We start from the raw sequence: 21,205 nt of genomic DNA on the forward strand, positions 1-21,205 counted from the left end.
CAAGCGCTGCTTGTTTGTTTAAACATCTGGTATACATATGCATTCCCCCAGAATCTAAAACCATTGATTCTGGCATTATCTTAAAAACTAAACTTCTTTAATGTGTGTTGCCTAAAATCTGATAACAATTCATTCATCACCTTCCTACTCATCGAATTGCTATGCTAGTGAAATCACAAGTATTCGACCATTGGTTAATTGTGCTTAATTTGCACTTGCGGATATTAGATCAAAACAAATAATGAAAACACAAACGAAGACTGCGAAAAGAAACGGTCTGAGGAGAGCGCTGGCATGAAGGAAAGTTGCTGAGACCAGAGAGAACAGGCCAGGTGCAATGCCAACCAATTTCAGCGACAGCAGCGACGATTGTTTTCGGTGACAACATGCATTTTAATTGATAAAATGTACGATGTCGTATAAAAACCACAAACAGCTAAGACACCATTTACATACCCGCTTGGATTGTCTGTGCGAAAAGACGCACCCACAACAACAGGAAACACATTCAGCTAAGCAACATATTTTGGTCAGTCGCGAAGGGTGACAAACAACTACGACGAGGATGAGGATGTTCGCCATTGTGTTTGTGGTGGCGCTAACCGCTAGCGCTACATACGCTGGGACCACGCAAATGGCTCCCACAAGCTCTGCCACCGATCTGGCGTTCGACATGTACAACAGCTGCTTGAAGGACTTCAGCACAAGCTGTGTGCAACCGAAAGCCATGCAGTGGTTCAATCAGGCACTTCAACAAGATGAAATCCAAATCACCGATAAGTTGTCTATTGTACGCACTAGTAAAGTACAGCCAATACAACAACGCTCCTACAATGCACAAGAACAATTATTCAACGATATCGACAACTTCTTGGCCACTCATGCCTTGCGCGTTCGGGCTCCTGAATTCTTCAGCACCGAAGAAGCACGCTCATACGTGCCGGACTTTTTGTTTAGCAACGCTCTGACAAAAGATTCTGTTGTACCATTAGCGGAACGTGATCCAAACCAAGGTAAGCCTTGCTATAAATTGTGAAATTGAATGTTATGATAACTCTTTGCTGCTTTTAAGGTCGTGGCATGGTTCGCAAAGTATTGTTGCCCTTCCTAATCGGTTTGAAATTGAAGACCACAGTCTTGGTGCCACTCGCTTTGGCTTTGATCGCGCTCAAGACCTGGAAAGCCATGACCTTGGGTCTACTATCATTGGTGTTGTCTGGCGCTTTGGTCGTTTTTAAAATTGCCAAACCAAAGGTAAAAATATATCTCGCGTACTCTTGTCGTATTCTAATTATTATTTAAATCTTCTTTCTCTGCAGATTATTAATTACGAAGTAGTTCATTATCCTCATCATGTCGAACATGTGGAACACATTGAACACATTCCACACCACATCGAACACTTCCCCCATCATGTCGAACACATTGTACCCCATCACATTGATATCGTGCCACATCATGTGGACCATCACGTCGATCACCATTTGGACTTGCCAGCACATGTCGAACATGTTGAGCACTTTGAACATCCATCGCCTGCTTGGGATCCGCACGCTTGGGCGCGTTCGTCTCAAGAGCCACAAGACGCACAAGATATGGCTTTCGCTGGTCAAAGGCAACCTTAAATATATGTATGTATACTCTCACCTAGGTGAAAGTAATTTCGAATCATTCTATCGAATGGAAATTGACGACAACGCATCGCCTGTATTTATTTTTTTTACTTAGGCTTAAAGACGGCACCCGTTTCCAAAGAAATTATTTATTGAACAAAACATGAAAATCTAACAAAAAGATACTAGAAAATATTATTTATTACTTACGTGTACAAAAAATTGTTAATATTTATTATTAGTGCATATGGCAACCTCGTTAAAGAATGAAACATAATAAAAGAAATTGAAAATTACTGATGAAATTTGTTAACCGTGTATTAATGGTGTACTCTCTCTATCATCATCTTTACTTACTATTCGTATACTACAATTGACATTCGAAGTTACATAAGTATCATACTAAGCTGATCTTAGTTTAGATTATAATACAAATAAGTTTAATATAACATGTATATTATGTAATTCGATTCGACTAGAAATATAAAAGTATACAAAAGGGTAATTTTGTACACCTTATATTGTTTGGACCTCTCATGAAACCATCAGTAAAATGTTTTTCTGTCTGTCCGTCTGTCTGTATATACCTGAACTAATCTCTTAGTTAATGAGTTATAGGTCTGGAATTTTGTACACATTTCTCTTTTTTTCTCCCCAAGAAGTAACTTTTTTGTCGGAAACACCAATATCGAACCACAAACTGAGTGATCGAAATAAATAACTTCTAAGGAATCTTTTGTAATCGCGAAGTATATGATAGATTCGCTGCAAACGAAGAGAAAGTTTTTCCTTGTTTTTTATTTGTTTCTCAAAAACATTGATTGTAGATTTGTTTGGTTGCCCTTAACTGCTATCAAGACCTTTAAAATGGAACTTCCACAGCTCGTTTCATGACTGTTGTTGGCAACAGTTTGGTTTTGGCTTTGAATTTTGTGATGTTTTTTATACAGATGACTTGATGTAACCTCACTTTTTCGGGTTTCTCATATTCATCATTCATCATTCGGTCCAGCTTCTTGAAAAATACTGAGCAATTCAACAAATGTATATAATTCGATCTTACATATGAATAAAAACCGAATTATTTTGTTGCGAATTAAACATTGAAATAAATTAAATAGACTGTAATGTATATGTACTTAATTAGAAAACAGAAGAACAAAAAAAAAACAATAACTTAATAAACTTATATTATATGATGTCTTGAAAAAATTTTTCTGCTTCTAGTTTCTACGAGCATATTAAGCTCCAGCTTTAGGGCTGTCAAAACCATTACCTTTAATTGTATGTTTATTTTACTGATAAGACCTTTGTAACTGAAAGTTGTTTAGCAAACATCGCAGGAATTGCATAAGAAAAAGTTTATAATTCTGTTGATGTTTACCTATTTTAGACAAATTACATATAATAGACCCAAAAAATAGTACTAACGTTTCCAAAAAAATGGCAATTAATCAAAAGTTTTTGACTTCTTTATCATAAAGCGTGTCCACCTTTCTGGAGCGGACAATACTTGTGCAGCTTCTTTTTATTTTTTCTATTCATGCTTGCGACAATACTCAGCGCCGTATAACTTGGATAATCAAATTACTCTTGTGTACTTAAAATATCAACGTCAAAAACGAAGCGTCCCAAGCGAGTTCGGTCTAAATTACTTCATGCAAACCGTCATCCCTAATTATGAAAATGTTGGCTTTTACAACGTTTTCGTTTGCACAAAACTTCTTTCCATAAAATTCTTTTTAATTTCCCTGTCATACGCAATACCCCCAACCTTTGCTGCGCAGTAAATCCCGATTACTTGGAACCTTTTTCGCGAGCAAAGTTATGTGCAACTTATGTAATGAAAGTAGCCACATTTGTTGCTTTTTTTTACATTTGCTTAAGCATGAAAATGAAATTAACACTGACCTCACCCCTTCTCAACCCAACCTTAAGCGGTTACGCTATTTCTTATCCTGAATGGAGCAAAATTACAAACAATCCACGTAATCCAAAAGTTAGCAGCAGGCGTTTATCTTAGCAATTCCCGCTTGTGCGGCTTTAAGTTACTTAAATTGTTAGCAGCAATAAGTTATTCAGGCGCAGTAGCTCATTTTCAGTTTACAAGGATACAAGTACATCCATTCGCAGCTGAGGATTGCATAATTGCTCTTATAAATTATCGTTCCGTCATTTATCGCACTACATAAGGATAAGCATAACACTGGGGCTGCCCTTTATATTTCTAGACTGATGAATGAAAAGGAATCCTGACTTTGTGATTGTTAAGGCGTTAATTGTAGTCCTAGTTATTCCCCCTTTGTCTAATTTTATTAATATTGTTTTGATGCTATTAAAGCTTAAAAAATGTAAACGAAGGTTTTCAGCGAGTAATTTACCTTTAATATTTAAATAATAAATGAATCGCATTCTACTTAGTTTCAGCATTAAATATGTATTTATTAATCGACCCTCGTGGAAAAGTAGATTTTATTGATACTAATGATATCTGCTAGTACGCGATATCTTGATCATATCTAACCTTTTTAGTTCTAAAAAATATACAATTTGCTTAAAGATAGCGTCTATCGATCGGTCAGTTTGTATGGCAGCTGGTCGTTGTCGCAAATACAGAGGCACTGGTTCGCAGGTCGGCTCGTGTAACAAACATCCTGGCGAATTTAATATAGCCTGTTCAGAGCAAAAATTTCCATAAAATATGCAGTAACCCATGAATATGTCTATTTGCAGTGGTATTATATACATATATATAAGTAAATTTATGTTTATGAATTATAATATTTGCAGTAACAAGTAAAGTGGTTCAATTATATAGCTAATGGATTTGGATTTAGTGAAGTTATAAATAAATTCATACATATGTAGGTTGTAATTTTTTTCAACATTTGTAGTCAATACTTATAATTGTTAAATATATAAACTATGTATATAATGGCTTGATGAACATATAATATGACCCAACAATGGTCGCATCCAGCTCATATTTAACGGTTTTACTCAAAATTACTTGAACATCCACATCTCTCTTGGAAATGCTGATAAAATGTTCAGGGACGATAGTATAGATATACGGCCAGTCCAGTTTATACACAAATCGTAATAAGGCAAGTAGAAATCTTAAAAACTAATTTGATGGTAGCACAATTGTTATAGCAATTAATATATTATTCCGGTCAATGCTTTGGTGTTGATCATTATCAAAACCTTCATCTAAGTTATCACTATAAACTGGGTAGGGTGAAAGTTAGTCTTTCTCGGCGAATGCATCGAAAGTTTCAAGTCAAATAACACTGTACCGTCTCGGCTAATAACTTTAAAATGGCATTCATGTTGAGGACGTCAATGACAAACAACAAATAAATCAATATACATATGATATTTCGCGGCCAACGGAACTACAGAGTGAAGTTGGCTGCGGAGCTGTGAATATCACCCGTTGCTTAAGGGGTGCTAAAGCAAACAATTTTAACTGAAAAACGCTACATCGCGCTGATTTTCACTGCGATTGCGTGCGTCAAAGAGATATGCAGCTTGGCTGCTTATTGGCTTGCCGCCACTTATTGCCAACGTGCAACAATGCAAGTGGGTGCCGCTATTATAATTGCAGAATTGCAAATGCTATGAAAATTATTTCGATCAAAGAAAGGAGCAACCGCAAATGGTTCGAAGAAATTTTTAATGCAAAAACTGCCATAAAGATAAGCTATTAGAAATGCTATTAACAGTTCAAATGCATAAATCGAAAAGCAATCACAAAAATTCGAAAACAGAGACAAACAAATCAATGAAGAAATACACATTTACGCTTTTACGCACGCGCCCAAATACAAGGTACGAATCACATATCTGTATATTGCTTTTTAATCGCCTCGAAAGCCGTTTTTACCTTTGAATGACTTTGACTCGAAACTTTTCAACGCTTGGTCTGCGAATTGAACATGCGTAAGCGCACTGCGTTTCTGCGCGGCTCGTCACCGAGCACACAGCACACTTGACGCCCAACGGCAATTGCAAGCCGCTATGCATGCGGAATTGTAAATGAGCAACAGGGGCGCACTCAACTCCCATTCCAAAGCGATGAAAACTACGCCCCAACACTGCGGCTCCAGTGAAATCTTTTGCGTTTTAAATCAGCGTGTTGGGTTATGTGATTTTAAACCATGTTTTCAAATTTGAAATTCATATTTCACTATCAGCAACCGTCATTTGGTTGATTAATATTGGCTTCGTCCTCCTCACTGCACTTGGTATTTAGTATTGGCGGTCGCGTTGTAGCTGCGTGTAATTATCTTTACTTGGAATTTCAAATGAATTTCGTGACATTTGGAGTGAAGACGATTTTCAATTTCACTTTCGTTTTCGAATGATAGGCAACAAACGTTGTGCTCACGCTTGCAATTAGATTCAGTTGTCATCACGCGCGCGCACACACACGCGTTTATATATCGTATAAATTATCACTACGAAAATCGAATTTGTTATTTGTTTTTAATGTATTTGTATTTGCTGCTGTTTTATATAATATCAATTCACTCAGTTTTGTTTATTTTTGGTAATCACTTTCTATTTCATTACCACTGCTCAATATTGCTTAGTCTCTTCAGGCTTCTTGAAGTAGCCAAAAGCTAAAAAAACGAAACTTCCACTCCACTCCAAAAACAAGAAACAGGCGCGCTTTTGATGTTGTCCAATTTTTAGTTAGTTTCACTTGACCGATTTCCCATTTTTTAGGCATTGCACGAATGTGACATATTCTGATTGACGTATGGTTTTTAGCTGTCGTTTTGGTTTTGAAATTCACTGTCGATTACACAACTCCTCCCAAAAATTGCTCGACTCTTCTATCAGTTGTGCACTTCAATAACCGTAGGAAACGCTATTGCATAAGCACATATGATTTGCAATAAATTTTCGAATTTACGTGCAAAATATTTAGAATTCCATAATTTTTAAATCATTTACGTTTTTATTGCTGCGTTCCGCAAAGCTCTATAATAATTGAGTAACAGAGTGTAAAATTACGTTTGAATTAATTCTGAATTACTTAAATATATTATTTCCCTTGTCTATTTTTAAGAGTTCGTCATTCAACACATGGTTTTTGAAATACGTGAAGCAGATTAAAATGGCAGTAACAGCTCGTTTACTTCGTGTTTACTTTTTTCTGAAAGACTCACGTGCTGCTTTTAAAACGAGTCGAGATTGCAAATCGTAGCGTATGGTCGTAAAAGAAAGCATTGTATACTTATCGGTCGTTGCCTTATTTCAGTAATATTTATTTGGCAACCCTCGAACTCACAAAGACTTTTTAAATGTAACAACTTTCGCTTATAAGAATGTTATTCAAAATTACAAATTAAAATTTTTGGTTTTGTCATCCTTTAAGGGACTTTTTAAATGTGTTATTATCTGCCCAAATACCGTTCAAAAAAATTTAAGAATCACATTTTACTTATTCACCAGGTAGTTGCATTAGAAGTATGTATAAGGATATGAATATCTGTTTTTTCTTACTATATACGTACATAATTATTGACTCTTATTAGAATTAGAATGTTTGTCTTATTTTTGAAGACAGTAGTCATTAGCATTTTTTTTAATTTTTCATATTACACTTATATCTTAGTATTATAATTAAACTTAATTTGTGCAGCATATTTTAATTTTCGCTAATACCCAAATATTTAAAGACATGTCATGATTTGAGCGGCTTAAAAATCTAATTTAATCTTTCTAAACAAATTTTAAAAACATATACATAGCTCCATTGATGTTAATTTGGTTTTTTAAGATACCAATTAAATATTATAAAGCCAAAACGATTTCTTTGTGAGCGGAATGGAATCATTTGTCTTCGGAATTTATTTTTGTCACTTGATTCGCTATCTCGCTCGATCTGCCGTTACATAATAAAAAATAGCAAGAACAGTAAGTCTACAATGACAACTATTATTACTCGTATAAGCTATAATATCTCTTATTGTATAGTGTTGTTCAAATATCCAAACGATCAAGTAAAAATACTTAATATTTTCAAAAATTTTATTGTGTGTTCGAGTTGAGTTTATAACTATAAATATCGGTTAATATGTGAGTTATATTATTGAAACTCAGCAATTTTAGTTTCATGTCAAAATCGGAGTCAACGCTTCCCTTAACCCCATAAACCTACTTTCAATATTTTCGAATTTTCGGTGGACTTTATGGTATATATGGTTTACGTGCAAGATGTCTCAATGAAACAAGATATTATTATATCCTTGGGCTTAAATTAGGTCAATTAAGTTCAGTATTACCCGAAGCCCACAATATAAGAATTGACACTTCCGGCAGGCTTTATACGGTATATATCGGCTAATTTGTTCGATATCTTAAAAAAATTAATATATTGCAATGAATAGGCAATATGGGCTAAGTAGTTATATTTAAAGGATGCTAGAAAAACCAAATTAGATGAAAACTTTCCGAAATTTAATTTATCCTGGAATCGTGATCTTCATCCTATAAATGACCCAGCAAAGTTTCACGAGCGGAAATAAACAATAGTAAATGAATCTAAGAAAAAAATTTAAATTTAAGAACTTATTTCTGCTATCCCAATCTATAAACCAATGTATTTCTTTATCTATAAAACAATATGTAAGCAAGTTACGCCAATCTTTCTAAAATATTGCTTTTAAACCTTATTGATAGCTCGAAGATTGACACGTTTTCAAGAAAGAAATAAAAAGGACTTCTAGTATATCGCTAAGCCACAATGAAAACGTCTAAGCTGACACCTTTATCGAAAGACATCAGAGAAGTGTGCAAAAACATTAGTAATTTTATTATTTATTAACTGATCAAACATAGCAGTTTGGTATGGTTTATAAACTACCTGTTACTGTTTTCGATAAACCTTTTTCTGATAATGCAAATAAAATTTTACCGGTTCTGTAGGGAATATAAAAAGCAGTGTGCCCCTCTAAGCTGAAAAGTTATTTATTTTTATTTTCCAACTTTTATCAGTTACTAGTCCAGCGCTAGATTCTTTGACTATGCTTCTTTCAATTTTTCTATTAACCTTACTAGTGTAGTTCGAACACAGTGTGATCTTAATTCTAAGTACTAATTCTAAGAAACGTATCAGTAGCGACGACTTTTATAAACTGTACGAGATTCAATAAAATACTAAACATTATAAAAATGCGTAAATTACTTGTTCAGCTGCATTAATTATCGTTAAAATTGTTATTAAACACATTTGTAAAACTACATTATTTTGGGATTCAAGATATCTGAGCGCCATCTGCAATACTCGTATGTAAACGCTGCGCGAAACATGCTGTTGCTGCCAGTTTTGAGCATATCATTAGTGTGCGTGCTTTGCATAAAAATTGCGTTTAAAACCATGAATTAATTCATTAACAAATACAAATGCACAGGTCTCTGTTAAGAGAGCCAAGGGTTTAAAAAAATAGTTGCTCATACGCCAGCGCATACACGCACGTTCGCTAATCTATTGGTACGTTCACGCTTGTCGCCACATATGTGCCACTGCACCGTGCAGTTGAGTGTCTCAGAGGTGCGTTTTTGTTGTTTTCTTTGCGCCGAAATTGTGCACGCGCAATGCTCGCCGGCAGGTGTGCATGCGTATAGACTCTACGCGGCAGCGTCTGTCAACTGGTTTCGGCTTTTATGTCTTCTTCCGCCATTTCTTCAGTGACTCTCCAATAGGTATTTGCTTTTTTTGTCAGTTTTTCGTTAATTTCATTGTAGGCATGCAGCTAAAATATGCAGTATAAAAATCGTGCACAATAGAAAAACGATTATTATTCGCAATTGTTCCTTCAACGAGGCGAGTAGCAAGTAGAGGTCGCACACGACTTGAGCGGATCGAGCAAGGCATTTTAGTTTCACACATTCACCAAATAAAAAACATGGCTTCGATGCGGTACTTCGTCCTCGTGGCGCTATTGGGCTTCGCTGCTGTGGCGAATGCAGCTAACGCTGTAAGACCAACGAACATGCAGGGCATGATCGATGAAGAGAATGCCAAATGTGAGAGTGGGGCTGATTCGATGGCCTGCATTAAGGTGCGCGCTATGCGTTTCCTCGATACAGTGATCAACAACGATAACTACAAAGTGAGTGTGGTGAACTTAAAGCGGTGAAAAGGCATTATCTGAGCATGGCAAAGTAATAGAATTACGATGTTTTAGAAGTTGTGAAAGCGGTGTAAATTGTATAATACCACTTGGTGTTCCTTTTTAAAGTAATTAGAGAAGAGATTGACTTGACACTTCTGAAAGAGTCTGAAACGAAAAACTTTTTTGTATTTATAATAGACAGACTCAATATCAATAAACAATCATTTAATGCCAATCACCAGTCAAAATATAAGCTATTTAAATAAAATATTTATTAATTTTATTGCTTTCTTAAATTTAAACAGTTCGGCGATGTAGAGGTCCGCTCGAATGGCTATCAACCTACTGCCGCCGATGCCAATAGCGCACGCTCCAACGACGAAGAACGCGATTTAGTCGATGCTGTCGGCGATTACCTGCAGGGACACGATGTTACCATGGACTTGCCTCTGGGTGATGCCAAGGTCACCGTCTCTTCACGCAATTTGGCCAACGATGAGTTGAGCCTTAATGTGAAATTGGCCGGTGATGGTGTGGTTGAGGGCAAGGGTAAGAAGGGCAACTTCTTCAAGAAGGGTGTGTGTTTGTATTTGCATGCGTTTTTGTCTACACTGACACCGGAACACAAAAGTGAAAAAAGCTAAATAATTAATTTTCTCTCTCTTACTATCTCTCCCAATCCTCCCATCATTACCACTGGATTCATTCGTTCTCGTGCACACACATCTAGGCAAGAAGCACCGTTTGCGTAAAATGATTATGCCATTGATGGTGCTGATCCTATTGAAGGCGATGACTGTCATCCCAATGGCCATTGGTATACTGAAGATTAAGGCATTCAATGCGCTGGCGTTGGGCTTCTTCTCATTCATTGTGTCGGTTGGTTTGGCCATTTTCCAATTGTGCAAGAAGGTAAGCCTAATCGGACATTTTCCTGTTTTTCTTTACATTAATTCTAGGCTGTCGTGGGATGTTAATTACATTGGCACGATGTACTGCCCTAAAATCAGAAAAAAAACTAAAAAAAAAATGCATTCATAATAAATATTTATCTCTATCGAGAGAGTTGTAGCAAAATCGCGGGCAAACAATTTGTGGACAGAAGGTATTTTGCTAAGTTGTAATGTTTGTTTTGGGTAAGTTTTCTTCCAAACAACCCCGAAAACACCCTTCAATACAAAACAAACATCCCAGCACAGCCCATAAACGACTCTGTATATATCTAGGTTACACAAACACTTTTGAGTTCCCATATTTGCATGAACCTTATGAGGTTTTCAAATCGCATCCTTCACATCCACATCTACTAGTTTTATTAATCGATACAAGGGTGTTTGGTATCACTATAAGACGCTACCGCTACAAGCTTCTCCATATGTCGAAAGCTAGCAAAGCATTACCTAACGTTCCTAGGAGAAGAAGGATACGAATATTTCACTATATACTGTAGAAATTCTATATAAACGTTTTTAGACACTTTTTTATTAACGCTATTAATTCCAACTGATTCTTATAAAACATATATTAATTAAGGAATGCTTCTATCCACCAACTGTAAATTTTGGGCTAAAGTCTCTCAAAATTTAGGTATACTTACGTATGTGTTCAAAAACGTGTGAAAATTAATTTTTTCATTATTTTCTGTTTTCATTTACGCCATTAGAACACTTCAGTAGCGTTAGTCATCTCAATGCCCGATGTACCAGCGGCAGCGCTAGTGCCGAAATTGGCTTTTGTGAAAAGGCAGAAACGAGTATGTCCCTGGTAGCAAATAATTGCCTTGTTCAAGCATTTATATCCGCATTTCCCTCAACCCCCTGTATAATTATGTAGGTGATGGTTTCTAATATACCAAATCCTACAAAAATAAATTGAAACCCATTCAAATTATTTGCCCAATCAAAACTAATTCTAATTTCAAATATCCAACAGCTGTCGGGAGCTGTAAATGCAGTTTCTAAATATATAGTTGTTCCGTGCATATATATTCATGTAGAAGAATAGTTAATGTAAGAATTATTAATCCTTTGCAAATTTTTATACACGCCAAAATCGTAAAAATTTAAATGTATACTTATATTTGTGTGTATGTCTTTCCCAATATTCATACCCATATATGTATGTACTATATTATATGTATCCCTGCCACATTAGAAAGGACAGCTTTAAAACATGTTTTCAAAATTTTCGTTTATTGTTCAATTTTTCGTTTGTAGTACAATCATACCAATTTTCTATGTTTCCTTCTTCCATCCACTTTATCTTTACCACTTCTAGATCGCCGCTGAACACCATTCTGCACACATCACTGCCCACGGCCCCTGGGATGGTCGAGCCATTGGCGTATCTGCTGCCGTCAACGAACCCGCATATCAACCAAGCAAAGAGGCACAAAGCTTGGCCTACAAAGCTTATGTTTAAATTTTTTCCTTAAGCTCTGAAAGTACCTATACCTACATACCCACGTATGAACAAGAGCAGACGAAAACCATTCTGACTAAAAATATAAAAGTAATAAAACTCTAAACAAAAAGAAAAAATACTAAGATGAGCGAATTTAACGAAGCCAAAATGATCCATGGCAGCACCAAAAGCCACTACAGCATAATAATGGAAAATCGGCCCAGGTTAAATTCATCTTAAAAAATGGAACTTGAAATTAAGCAAACAACAACAAGCACTAGAGCAATTTTTTTGGCTTGGCGGAATTTTTTCACTCTATGTTAATTGTTATCCGAAGAGTTGGGAATTTCTCCACGCCATGACTGCCTACCGCACGCCGTGGCGTATGAGTGTTCTGCGTGCAAAAGCAAACGGGATCCAAAGATGAAAGCCAACAGCAACTATAACAACAAAAACTGAATATAGCTACAAACTCTACCACATTTACCACTTAAGCACAATACCTTTAATTGTTAATAATTTATTTATTTATTTGTAACCTTATTTATTGTAAAATACACGAAGGAAATTCCCCTTTTTGTATCGTTAAATTTACAGAAGATTGTAAAAGAAATCCAACAAAAATACAAATGAAAAGTTGAAAAGATTTTTAATCGAAAAAATACGCAAGTATTGTAGTTATCATTTCGTGTGAAAATTTTACATAGGATCGCTGCCCCCGAGGCAGGCGACCGTAAAATGAAAGGGTTGGCAGTAAGTAATGATTTTATTCTAGCCGTTGCACATAAATAAATCATAGATAATTTTTAAATCAAAAGAAATGAACTGGTGGGGTGCACATATAAAAAACGTACAAAATAATAAATGAACATTGTATGAAATTAGAGTGAACAGGCGCCTCAAATCTGGTCATTTAACTAATTTTCCCCTTGGCAGCGTAATTAATTAAAATCCTGTTGACCATTTTCATTTGGTTTTGTCGCTTTTGTGATAAATAAGGTCCGCAGATATTTTCAAAATCAAATAAATAAAAATTTCGCACACGTGCGCACAAAAACCTCAGCGATAAATATGCAAGGCAAATCGAACTGCACAAAATTTCACTTGCAATTACAATTTCATCAGCTGCCCTTTTCTGCTTTTGCAATTTTTTTATTTCTTTTAATGATTTTTTACATTTTTGGTTTTGTTACAAATATTTTATTTTATTTTTATATTCGTCGCACGCGCATTCCATCAAATTACAACATGCATGAAGGTATTCGTAAAATTTCACTTATGCATTCCAAATTAATTCACGTTTCTCACACATATGCACAAACGCAAACATACAAAGAAACATGTAAATTGAAAAGTGCGAGAGCTTGCTCGTTTACTGTTGCGCCCACAATATTCCACATGCCCGCTAAAAAATATATATAAATACATGCATACTTCATAAATATATGAGAATATTTGCCGATTAACACTAACTCAAAAATCAATTTAATACAACAGACACTCATTCGCGTTCTAATTAGCCAATTACAGAACAACGCGATTTTCGATTACGGTTTCGCTTTTGTATTAAATTGTCCAATTGATTGCCGCTTTCATTTGATGACTGCCTTCATGAGCAATTAAATCCAATCAGATTAAAAATTAATGGTCGTCAAATTACTAAAGAACTTTGGTGTCTCTGCATTGAATACCGAAAAATATGAAGAATATAATTTGACAATCACAAAATAATTCATTTTTGTTATTTTTCTTCTTCACAAACTTTTATTGATATCTTTGAACAATTTTATTTTCTTTTTTCCTTCCAACTATTTTTCCCCCCTTCAACTACTCGTATATGTGCTAGCATGTTTCGATACTTTCCACATTTTACTGGCGTAGACACACCTTACAAGGTAATAGCCGAGTTAACAACAGCGCGCCAGTCGTTTCTTCTTTTCACAATGTGGATGGTCTTCCTTTTCCTCTGCTTCCCGTCTTTAGTTTGGAACATCTTTTGGAGGAAAAGTGAAATGGCAAGTGGCAGGCACTGAACATTTTCAGGTTAATCTCCAACTCCACCACTCCACTCACTCTCTGACCACAGGTACAGATGACTCTCCAAGAAGACCCGTAGAAGTGGGCAACTAAAAACTGGTCACCTTTAAGCTGCTCCTAGATACTCAATTTCAGAGGAATCTTTCCATTGGGATAGTACTTCTCAGTGTCCCTGAGACGGACTATGCATACGTTTAGTGTATTCTGGATGAATAGCATCTAACATCATGAGCGATCAACTCATTCAAACCATTCAACTACCCTGGGCCGGATGGCATTACACCATCACTAGCTGATATCTATGTATATTTGCGAACTGAGGGAAGTGTTAATGATACATTAGAATGTGCAAAATTCCTGGGACTTGGATACAGGTTAGGGTTGCGTTCATCCCGTAGGAGGGGCCGAGATCGCATTTGTCGGCCTAACATTTCAGACCCAACAGTCTCATTCTTCCTTATTAAAAACTTGTCTCCTGGTTAGAGAGAACCATAAGGAACAAGGAATTTGTTGTGGAGATCTTCCTTAATATCAAGAGGGCATACAACAGTGGAGAGTTTTCTCCCCTCTTCTCTGGATCATGGTTGCCATTGATCTTCTGGATAATCTGGAGGAAATCGGCTGATGGATGATCGCCTACGCGGTCGATGTAATTATGTGCTCTGGGCTGCTGAAAACGGCATGTTCATAAATCCTAGCAAGATCGAACTGGTTTTATTCGCATCCACTATCAATAGAAGGAACGCGTCTTCAGCTTGCTGACAGAGTTAAGTATTTAGTTTTTTTTAAGTACTGTTTACTTTGGGATGCACCTTGTAGATGACAGTGAGCCTGAGTACTCTGGAATCCTCGCACACTTCGATTTCATTTCAAAATACTTGGATTACCAGGTGCCGAACAGGGTCCTTCTGGCTAAGGGTAAATCGTAGGAGGTCTAAAGAACTCTTTGCTTTCATCAGTTCTGACTATGCGCTGTCCGGTCGGGACCCATGCCGTAAGGGTGAACATCTAACCAGATGCCAGTTGCATCAGCTGTTTGGAAGAAAATGATATATAATCAATCCAACACTTTCTCCTCGATGCCCCATTTTTATCAAATCAAGGCAAAAAAACCTTTAAATATTTTCGTGAAATAGCGAAAGTAGAAATAAAACACCTGTTGTCATGTTTTTTTTTTGCCGATAGCTGATATCCAACTACAGGAGTTTCTCGTTTGGCATCATAAAAGACAGTCTAAGTGTGAGCAACGCTGATGGATCAGCTGTCTAACCTAACCTTTGTAACCTTCTTCTTCTTCTTTTTTACTGGTGTAGATACCGCTTACGCGATTATAGCCGAGTCAACAACAGCGCGCCAGTCGTTTCTTCTCTTCGCTACATGGCGCCAATTGGATATTCCAAGCGAAGCCAGGTCCTTCTTCACCTGGTGTTTCAAACGGAGTAGAGGTTTTCTTCTTCCTCTGCGGGTCCTGCGTTGAATACTTTCAGAGCTGGAGTACTTTCTCCCAGTCGGACGACATGACTTAGCCAGTGTAGCCACTGTCTTTTAATTCGCTGAACTACAAGTATGTCTATGTCGTCGTACATCTCATACAGCTCATCGTTTCATCGAGTGGAATATTCGTCGTGGTCAATGCGCAAAGGACCATAAATCTTTCGCAGAACCTTTCTCTAGAAAACTCGTAACGTCGACTCATCAAATATTGTCATCGTCCACGCCTCTGCCTTATATAGCAGGATGGGAATAATGAGTGAATTATAGAGTTGGGATTTTGGTCGTCAAGAGAGGACTTTATCTCTCAATTGTCTACGCAGTCTGAAGTAGCATCTGTTGGCAAGAGTTATTGTGCGTTGGATTTCGAGGCTGGCATTCTTGTTGTTAATACTGGTTCCAAGAGAAAGGAAATTATTTACGACTTCGAAGTTATAACTGTCAACAGGGACCTGGGAGCCTAGCCGCGAATAGACGACTGTTTGTTTGATGACAGGAGATATTTTGTCTTGCCCAATATCATCAGTGTACGCCAGCAGCTGTACACTCTTATAGACAATTAGATTTGTAGCTTGAATTATTTTCACCAAGAGTAGATTGAAGAAGTCGTACGATAGGGAGCCTTGTCTGAAACGTCGTTTGGTATCGAACGGCTTCTTCCCGGTTCAGACGAAGCTTTTGATATAACCCAACGTCAGTTTATAGTTTGCGGGGATACCAAATTCAGACATCGCGGCATGAAGGCAGCTCCTTTTCATGCCGTCAAAATCAGCTTTGAAATCGACGAAAAGGTGACGGTTCTATTCCAAAATTTGGCACATCATAAATATCTGGACAGTTGTTGGCTTTCCAGACCTAAAGCAACACTGATAAGGTCCAAACAGTTTGTTGACGGTGGGTTTTAATCTTACTCCGAATTAAATTTTTAGCGACAATTTTCGTTTCTTAATGGTGTCATTTGTGACTTGCGAACTCAGCTTCAATTCGTTTTCAACTTAATTGGATATAACTATTTCCCTTTATTTTTAAGCGTCCAAAATTTAAAATTTATTGCACGGCATCTTTAACATTTAAATTGTTTGCGATAATGGTTGAATGGTGGCTTATCCATTCGTCAAGGAATTAAAGAATTCATAACAATATTAGATTATTTTGATTGAACTGGACCATTAACGGGTTACTTACAGGGTCCGACATTCGAAGTGTGACCAATTAAAAAAGCTATAAATTCGGGTTGGAAAATTATTTTCATTCATATTGAGTCTTGTTGAAACGTCCATGGTTTGCCACCGAAATGTTTTTTTACCCATCATGGGATCATGGGCCTTTTGGATCTTGTAAGGCTCGACCTTGAGCTCATTTTTCAATATGCGTCGGATGCTGTGGTCCGATATTTTCAGTTCTTTAGCCATTTGATTGGCACTTCGTCGTGGATTTCGCTCAAGTCGCTTCTTCACTTTCCGAACCATCTCACGTGACGTTGCAGTCTTTTGATGACCACCTCCATGCGTTTTGCGATGCTAACAGTATCATTGTAACGAGTGATGGTGCGATAAACAAAAACTTTATTCACATTAAGGTGTTTGAGCTTACGAACAATTACTGGATGTGATTTTCCAGTTCAATATAAAGCAATCACACTATTACGTTTGAGTTCCATCGCTGAACTCCGAACTGTCATTCAGCAAATTTATAAACAGCTGATTGCAGTGCGACAGTTGCGCGAACGGTCTGAAGTACTATGGTTCTCGAATAGGAGTACCAACTCAAATAATGTCTGCAGTAATCTTTTAGAAAATGTGCTCAACATATGCGTGAGTATGAATAGCTTGACAAGGACATGTGAGTTAGTGACAGATGACCAGAGCATACTAAAATTACGGAAGGAACACTTCTCCAGCCTGCTGAATGGCAGTGAAGGCATAACATCAGGAGATAGCGAACTCGGTTCCCCAATCGATGACGGTAGAACGTTCCATTGCCCGAAAATGAAGGATTACTGGTCAAACTATTCAAACACGTCGGCGAAGAACTGATGAGGAGCATGCGTCAGCTTCTTTGTAGAGTATGGTCGAATGAAAGCATGTCCGCCGATTAGAATTTAAGTGTGCTTTGCCACAAAAAGGGAGACCCAACAATCTACGCCAACTACCCTGGGAAAAGCCTCCTCAACATCACATGTATAGGGTTCTATCTATTCACCATTAACAAACTGATAGGACTTTGTCAATGTGGCTTTCAACAACTGACCAGATATTCACCATGCTTCATCAAAAGTACATATGGTATAAGGCAAGTACCATCTTCTATTTTCTTCCAGTCCGTTGGAAAGGCCAGGTGGAGAAGGCTTCGGTTGGAATCTCCAATTGGCGCCATATCGCAAAAAGAAGAAACGACTCGGCTATAAACGCGTAAGTGGTGTCTATGCCAGTATAGAAGACGAAGATTTATTTTCTTTATAAAAATAACAATGATACAGAGCTAATAGTTTTCACTAAATCAATTTACTACCCACTCTAATAATTTGCATATGTAGTATAAAAAGTATATGCTTCCTACGTTTATTTACATATATACACAACTTATTTTAATTTGAAAAATAAAATAACAGCGAAAGGCATATTTATAACTAAGAATAGAAAAAAATCCGTACTTCTCCTTCTTATGAGAAATAACAGGGCCGGACCGGAACAATACACCGTCCAGGGCAAATACCAAGTACCTTAAGAACAAAATGTACAAATTTTGAAAATTATTCAGATCATTTTATTAAAAACAAATAGTCATACATACTTGTATTTCAAAGTAAATGTTTAACATACCCCCTATTACTCGTACCGTTTTCAAATACACCCAGTTGAATTGAATTTGAAACAGTCAATATTTGGACTGGCCAACATCAAGGATGCCAAAGTTTTTCTTCTTCTTCTTTACTGGCGTAGACACCGCTTACGCGATTATAGCCGAGTCAAAAACAGCGCGCCAGTCGTTTCATCTCTTCGCTACGTGGCGCCAATTGGATATTCCAAGCGAGGCCAGGTCCTTCTCCACTTGGTCCTTCCACCGGAGTGGAGGTCTTCCTCTTCCTCTGCTTCCCGCGGCGGGTACTGCGTCGAATACTTTCAGGGCTGGAGTGTTTTCATCCATCCGGACAACATGACCTAGCCAGCGTAGCCGCTGTCTTTTAATTCGCTGAACTATGTCAATGTCGTCGTATATCTCGTACAGCTCATCGTTCCATCGAATGCGATATTCGCCGTGGCCAACGCGCAAAGGACGGTAAAACTTTCGCAGAACTTTTCTCTCGAAAACTCGCAACGTCAACTCATCAGTTGTCTTGTCGTCCAAGCCTCTGCACCATATAGCAGGACGGGAATTATGAGCGACTTGTAGAGTTTGGTTTTTGTTCGTCGAGAGAGGACTTTACTTTTCAATTGCCTACTCAGTCCGAAGTAGCACCTGTTGGCAAGAGTAATCCTACATTGGATTTCCAGGCTGACATTGTTGGTGGTGTTTACGAAGGTTCCAAAATAGACGAAATTATATACAACTTCAAATTTGTGACTGTCAACAGAGACGTGAGAGCCAAGTCGCGAGTGCGACGACTGTTTGTTTGATGACAGGAGATATTTCGTCTTGCCCTCGTTCACTGCCAGACCCAGGGATACCAAATTCAGACATCGCGGCATAAAGGCAGCTCCTTTTCGTGCTGTCGAAAGCAGCCTTGAAATCGACGAATAGGTGGTGAGTGTCGATTCTCCTTTCACGGGTCTTTTCCAAGATTTGGCGCATGGTGAATATCTGGTCGGTTGTTGATTTACCAGGTCTGAAGCCACACTGATAAGGTCCAATTAGTTTGTTGACGGTGGGCTTTAATCTTTCACACAATACGCTCGATAGAACCTTGTATCGATGTTGAGAAGGCTTATCCCACGGTAGTTGGCGCAGATTGTGGGGTCTCCTTTTTTATGGATTGGGCATAGCACACTTAAATTCTAACCGTTGGGCATGCTTTCATCCGACCATATTTTGCAAAGAAGCTTATGCATGCTCCTTATCAGTTCTTCGCCGCCGTGTTTGATTAGCTCAGCCGGCAATCCGTCGCCCCCTGCCGCTTTGTTGTTCTTCAGGCGAGCAACTGCTATTCGAACTTCTTCATGGCCGGGTAATGGAACGTCTGCTCCAGCGTCATCGATTGGGGAATCCGAACTTAACGTTTTTTCTTGTTTTCAATTGATAATGTTGCCAAGCGAGACATTTTAGAGTAAGCTTCAACTGCGCTCTCCAATAGCTACGGACAGAGGAAGAGTTGGTACACCAGTATTACCGTAAATAAATTTAGAACGATATTTATTAATTAGTTTGAACAAATATTAGGTTGTCAAAAAAGACTTGCGGTATTTTTATTGAAATTGAAATGAATTTTTGATGAATTTTTGATTCTGCGATTTTATCGCAATTTTCGACGACAGGCCTTCCGGAGCGTGGCGCATCTTCGACCACCTCTACACCATAACGAAAACGTTGAAACCCTCGTTGTGCGGTGGAAATGGAAACTGTATCGGGTCCATAAACAGCACAAATTTTATTGGCGGCTTTAGATGCATTTTTGTCTTTATCGTAGTAGTACTGTAAGATATGCCGTATTTTCTCTTTATTTTGCTCCATGTTTGCGACGATCAGAAGCAAAAATAAACATATATAGTTGAAAGAGAAAGCATTTCTTGCAAAATGCCAAAAGTTATCGAGAAATCGCGAAACATGTTGAGCGACAGTACTCCTCGGTTCAGAGAATAATAAAGAATTACAAGTGAACAAAATGTTATGAGTCCAACATAATCACTCTTGTGAAATTAATCCACGACTGACAGCGAACCACATTTCAAAAGACATGGAATTTAAATTGCAAAAAAGGTTAATCCAGATACGAGAAATCTCTGAAACATGCTGGATTTCATCGACTTAAAAGGATGGCCTATAGAAAAAAACCCTTAAGCAAGCCTCCAGTGGTTTGGAAAAGCTTTGCCTTTTTAGATGAGAGTAAGTTCCGCATCTTTGGTATAAAAGGTCGTAAGATTGTTTGGAAGAAAAGTAGAACAGCACTGGATAAGCAAAATGCGTACCTACGGTAAAGTATGGCAAGTTAGGGCGTTGGAAAATATATAGACTTGATAATGGCATGATTATCTTGATGTTTGAAAAATAAAGTTAAAGGAAAGTGCAGTCAAGCTGGGACTAGGTGGACGATATATTTTCTAGCAAGACAGCGACCCAGCACAACACACAAAACAAATTTTGAAACTGTGGTTGCTGTATAATATTCCAAGAGAACTTCGTGCATCCCCGCAATCTTCTGACCACAAACCAATTGAACACTTATAGGACCTAATAGAGAGAAAAATTAGGCAACGTACTATTACAAGCAAGGAAATGATTAAGGACGCGCTTAAAGAAGAATGGGAAGTTATAAGTCCAGAAACAACAGCTTAATTGCTTTGGTCAATGAATAATCACCTATGAGAAGTCATT

The 21,205-nt window shown here is 37.5% G+C and overlaps 2 protein-coding genes across 3 annotated transcripts; both read left to right on the top strand.

Moving 5' to 3' along the window:
• Positions 1-432: 432 nt before the first annotated feature.
• On the top strand, positions 433-2,026 carry LOC105221921 (uncharacterized). The gene is made up of 3 exons (XM_011199064.4): positions 433-1,013; positions 1,073-1,254; positions 1,320-2,026. The coding sequence occupies exons 1-3, from the start codon at positions 566-568 to the stop codon at positions 1,623-1,625; spliced, it is 936 nt and encodes a 311-aa protein (XP_011197366.2). The 5' UTR covers positions 433-565; the 3' UTR covers positions 1,626-2,026.
• Positions 2,027-9,424: 7,398 nt separating this feature from the next.
• On the top strand, positions 9,425-12,817 carry LOC105221920 (uncharacterized). Of its 2 annotated transcripts, none has more exons than XM_011199062.3 (4): positions 9,425-9,742; positions 10,051-10,321; positions 10,476-10,657; positions 12,023-12,817. In XM_011199062.3, the coding sequence occupies exons 1-4, from the start codon at positions 9,536-9,538 to the stop codon at positions 12,164-12,166; spliced, it is 804 nt and encodes a 267-aa protein (XP_011197364.2). In that variant the 5' UTR covers positions 9,425-9,535; the 3' UTR covers positions 12,167-12,817. The 2 variants fall into 2 exon arrangements, with proteins under 2 accessions (XP_011197364.2, XP_011197365.2); XM_011199063.3 differs by having other exon boundaries at positions 10,051-10,294.
• The last annotated feature ends 8,388 nt before the right edge of the window (positions 12,818-21,205 follow it).

The sequence above is a fragment of the Bactrocera dorsalis genome, chromosome 2 (assembly GCF_023373825.1).
Source record: "Bactrocera dorsalis isolate Fly_Bdor chromosome 2, ASM2337382v1, whole genome shotgun sequence".
In the NCBI taxonomy this organism is placed as follows: Eukaryota; Metazoa; Arthropoda; class Insecta; order Diptera; family Tephritidae; genus Bactrocera; species Bactrocera dorsalis.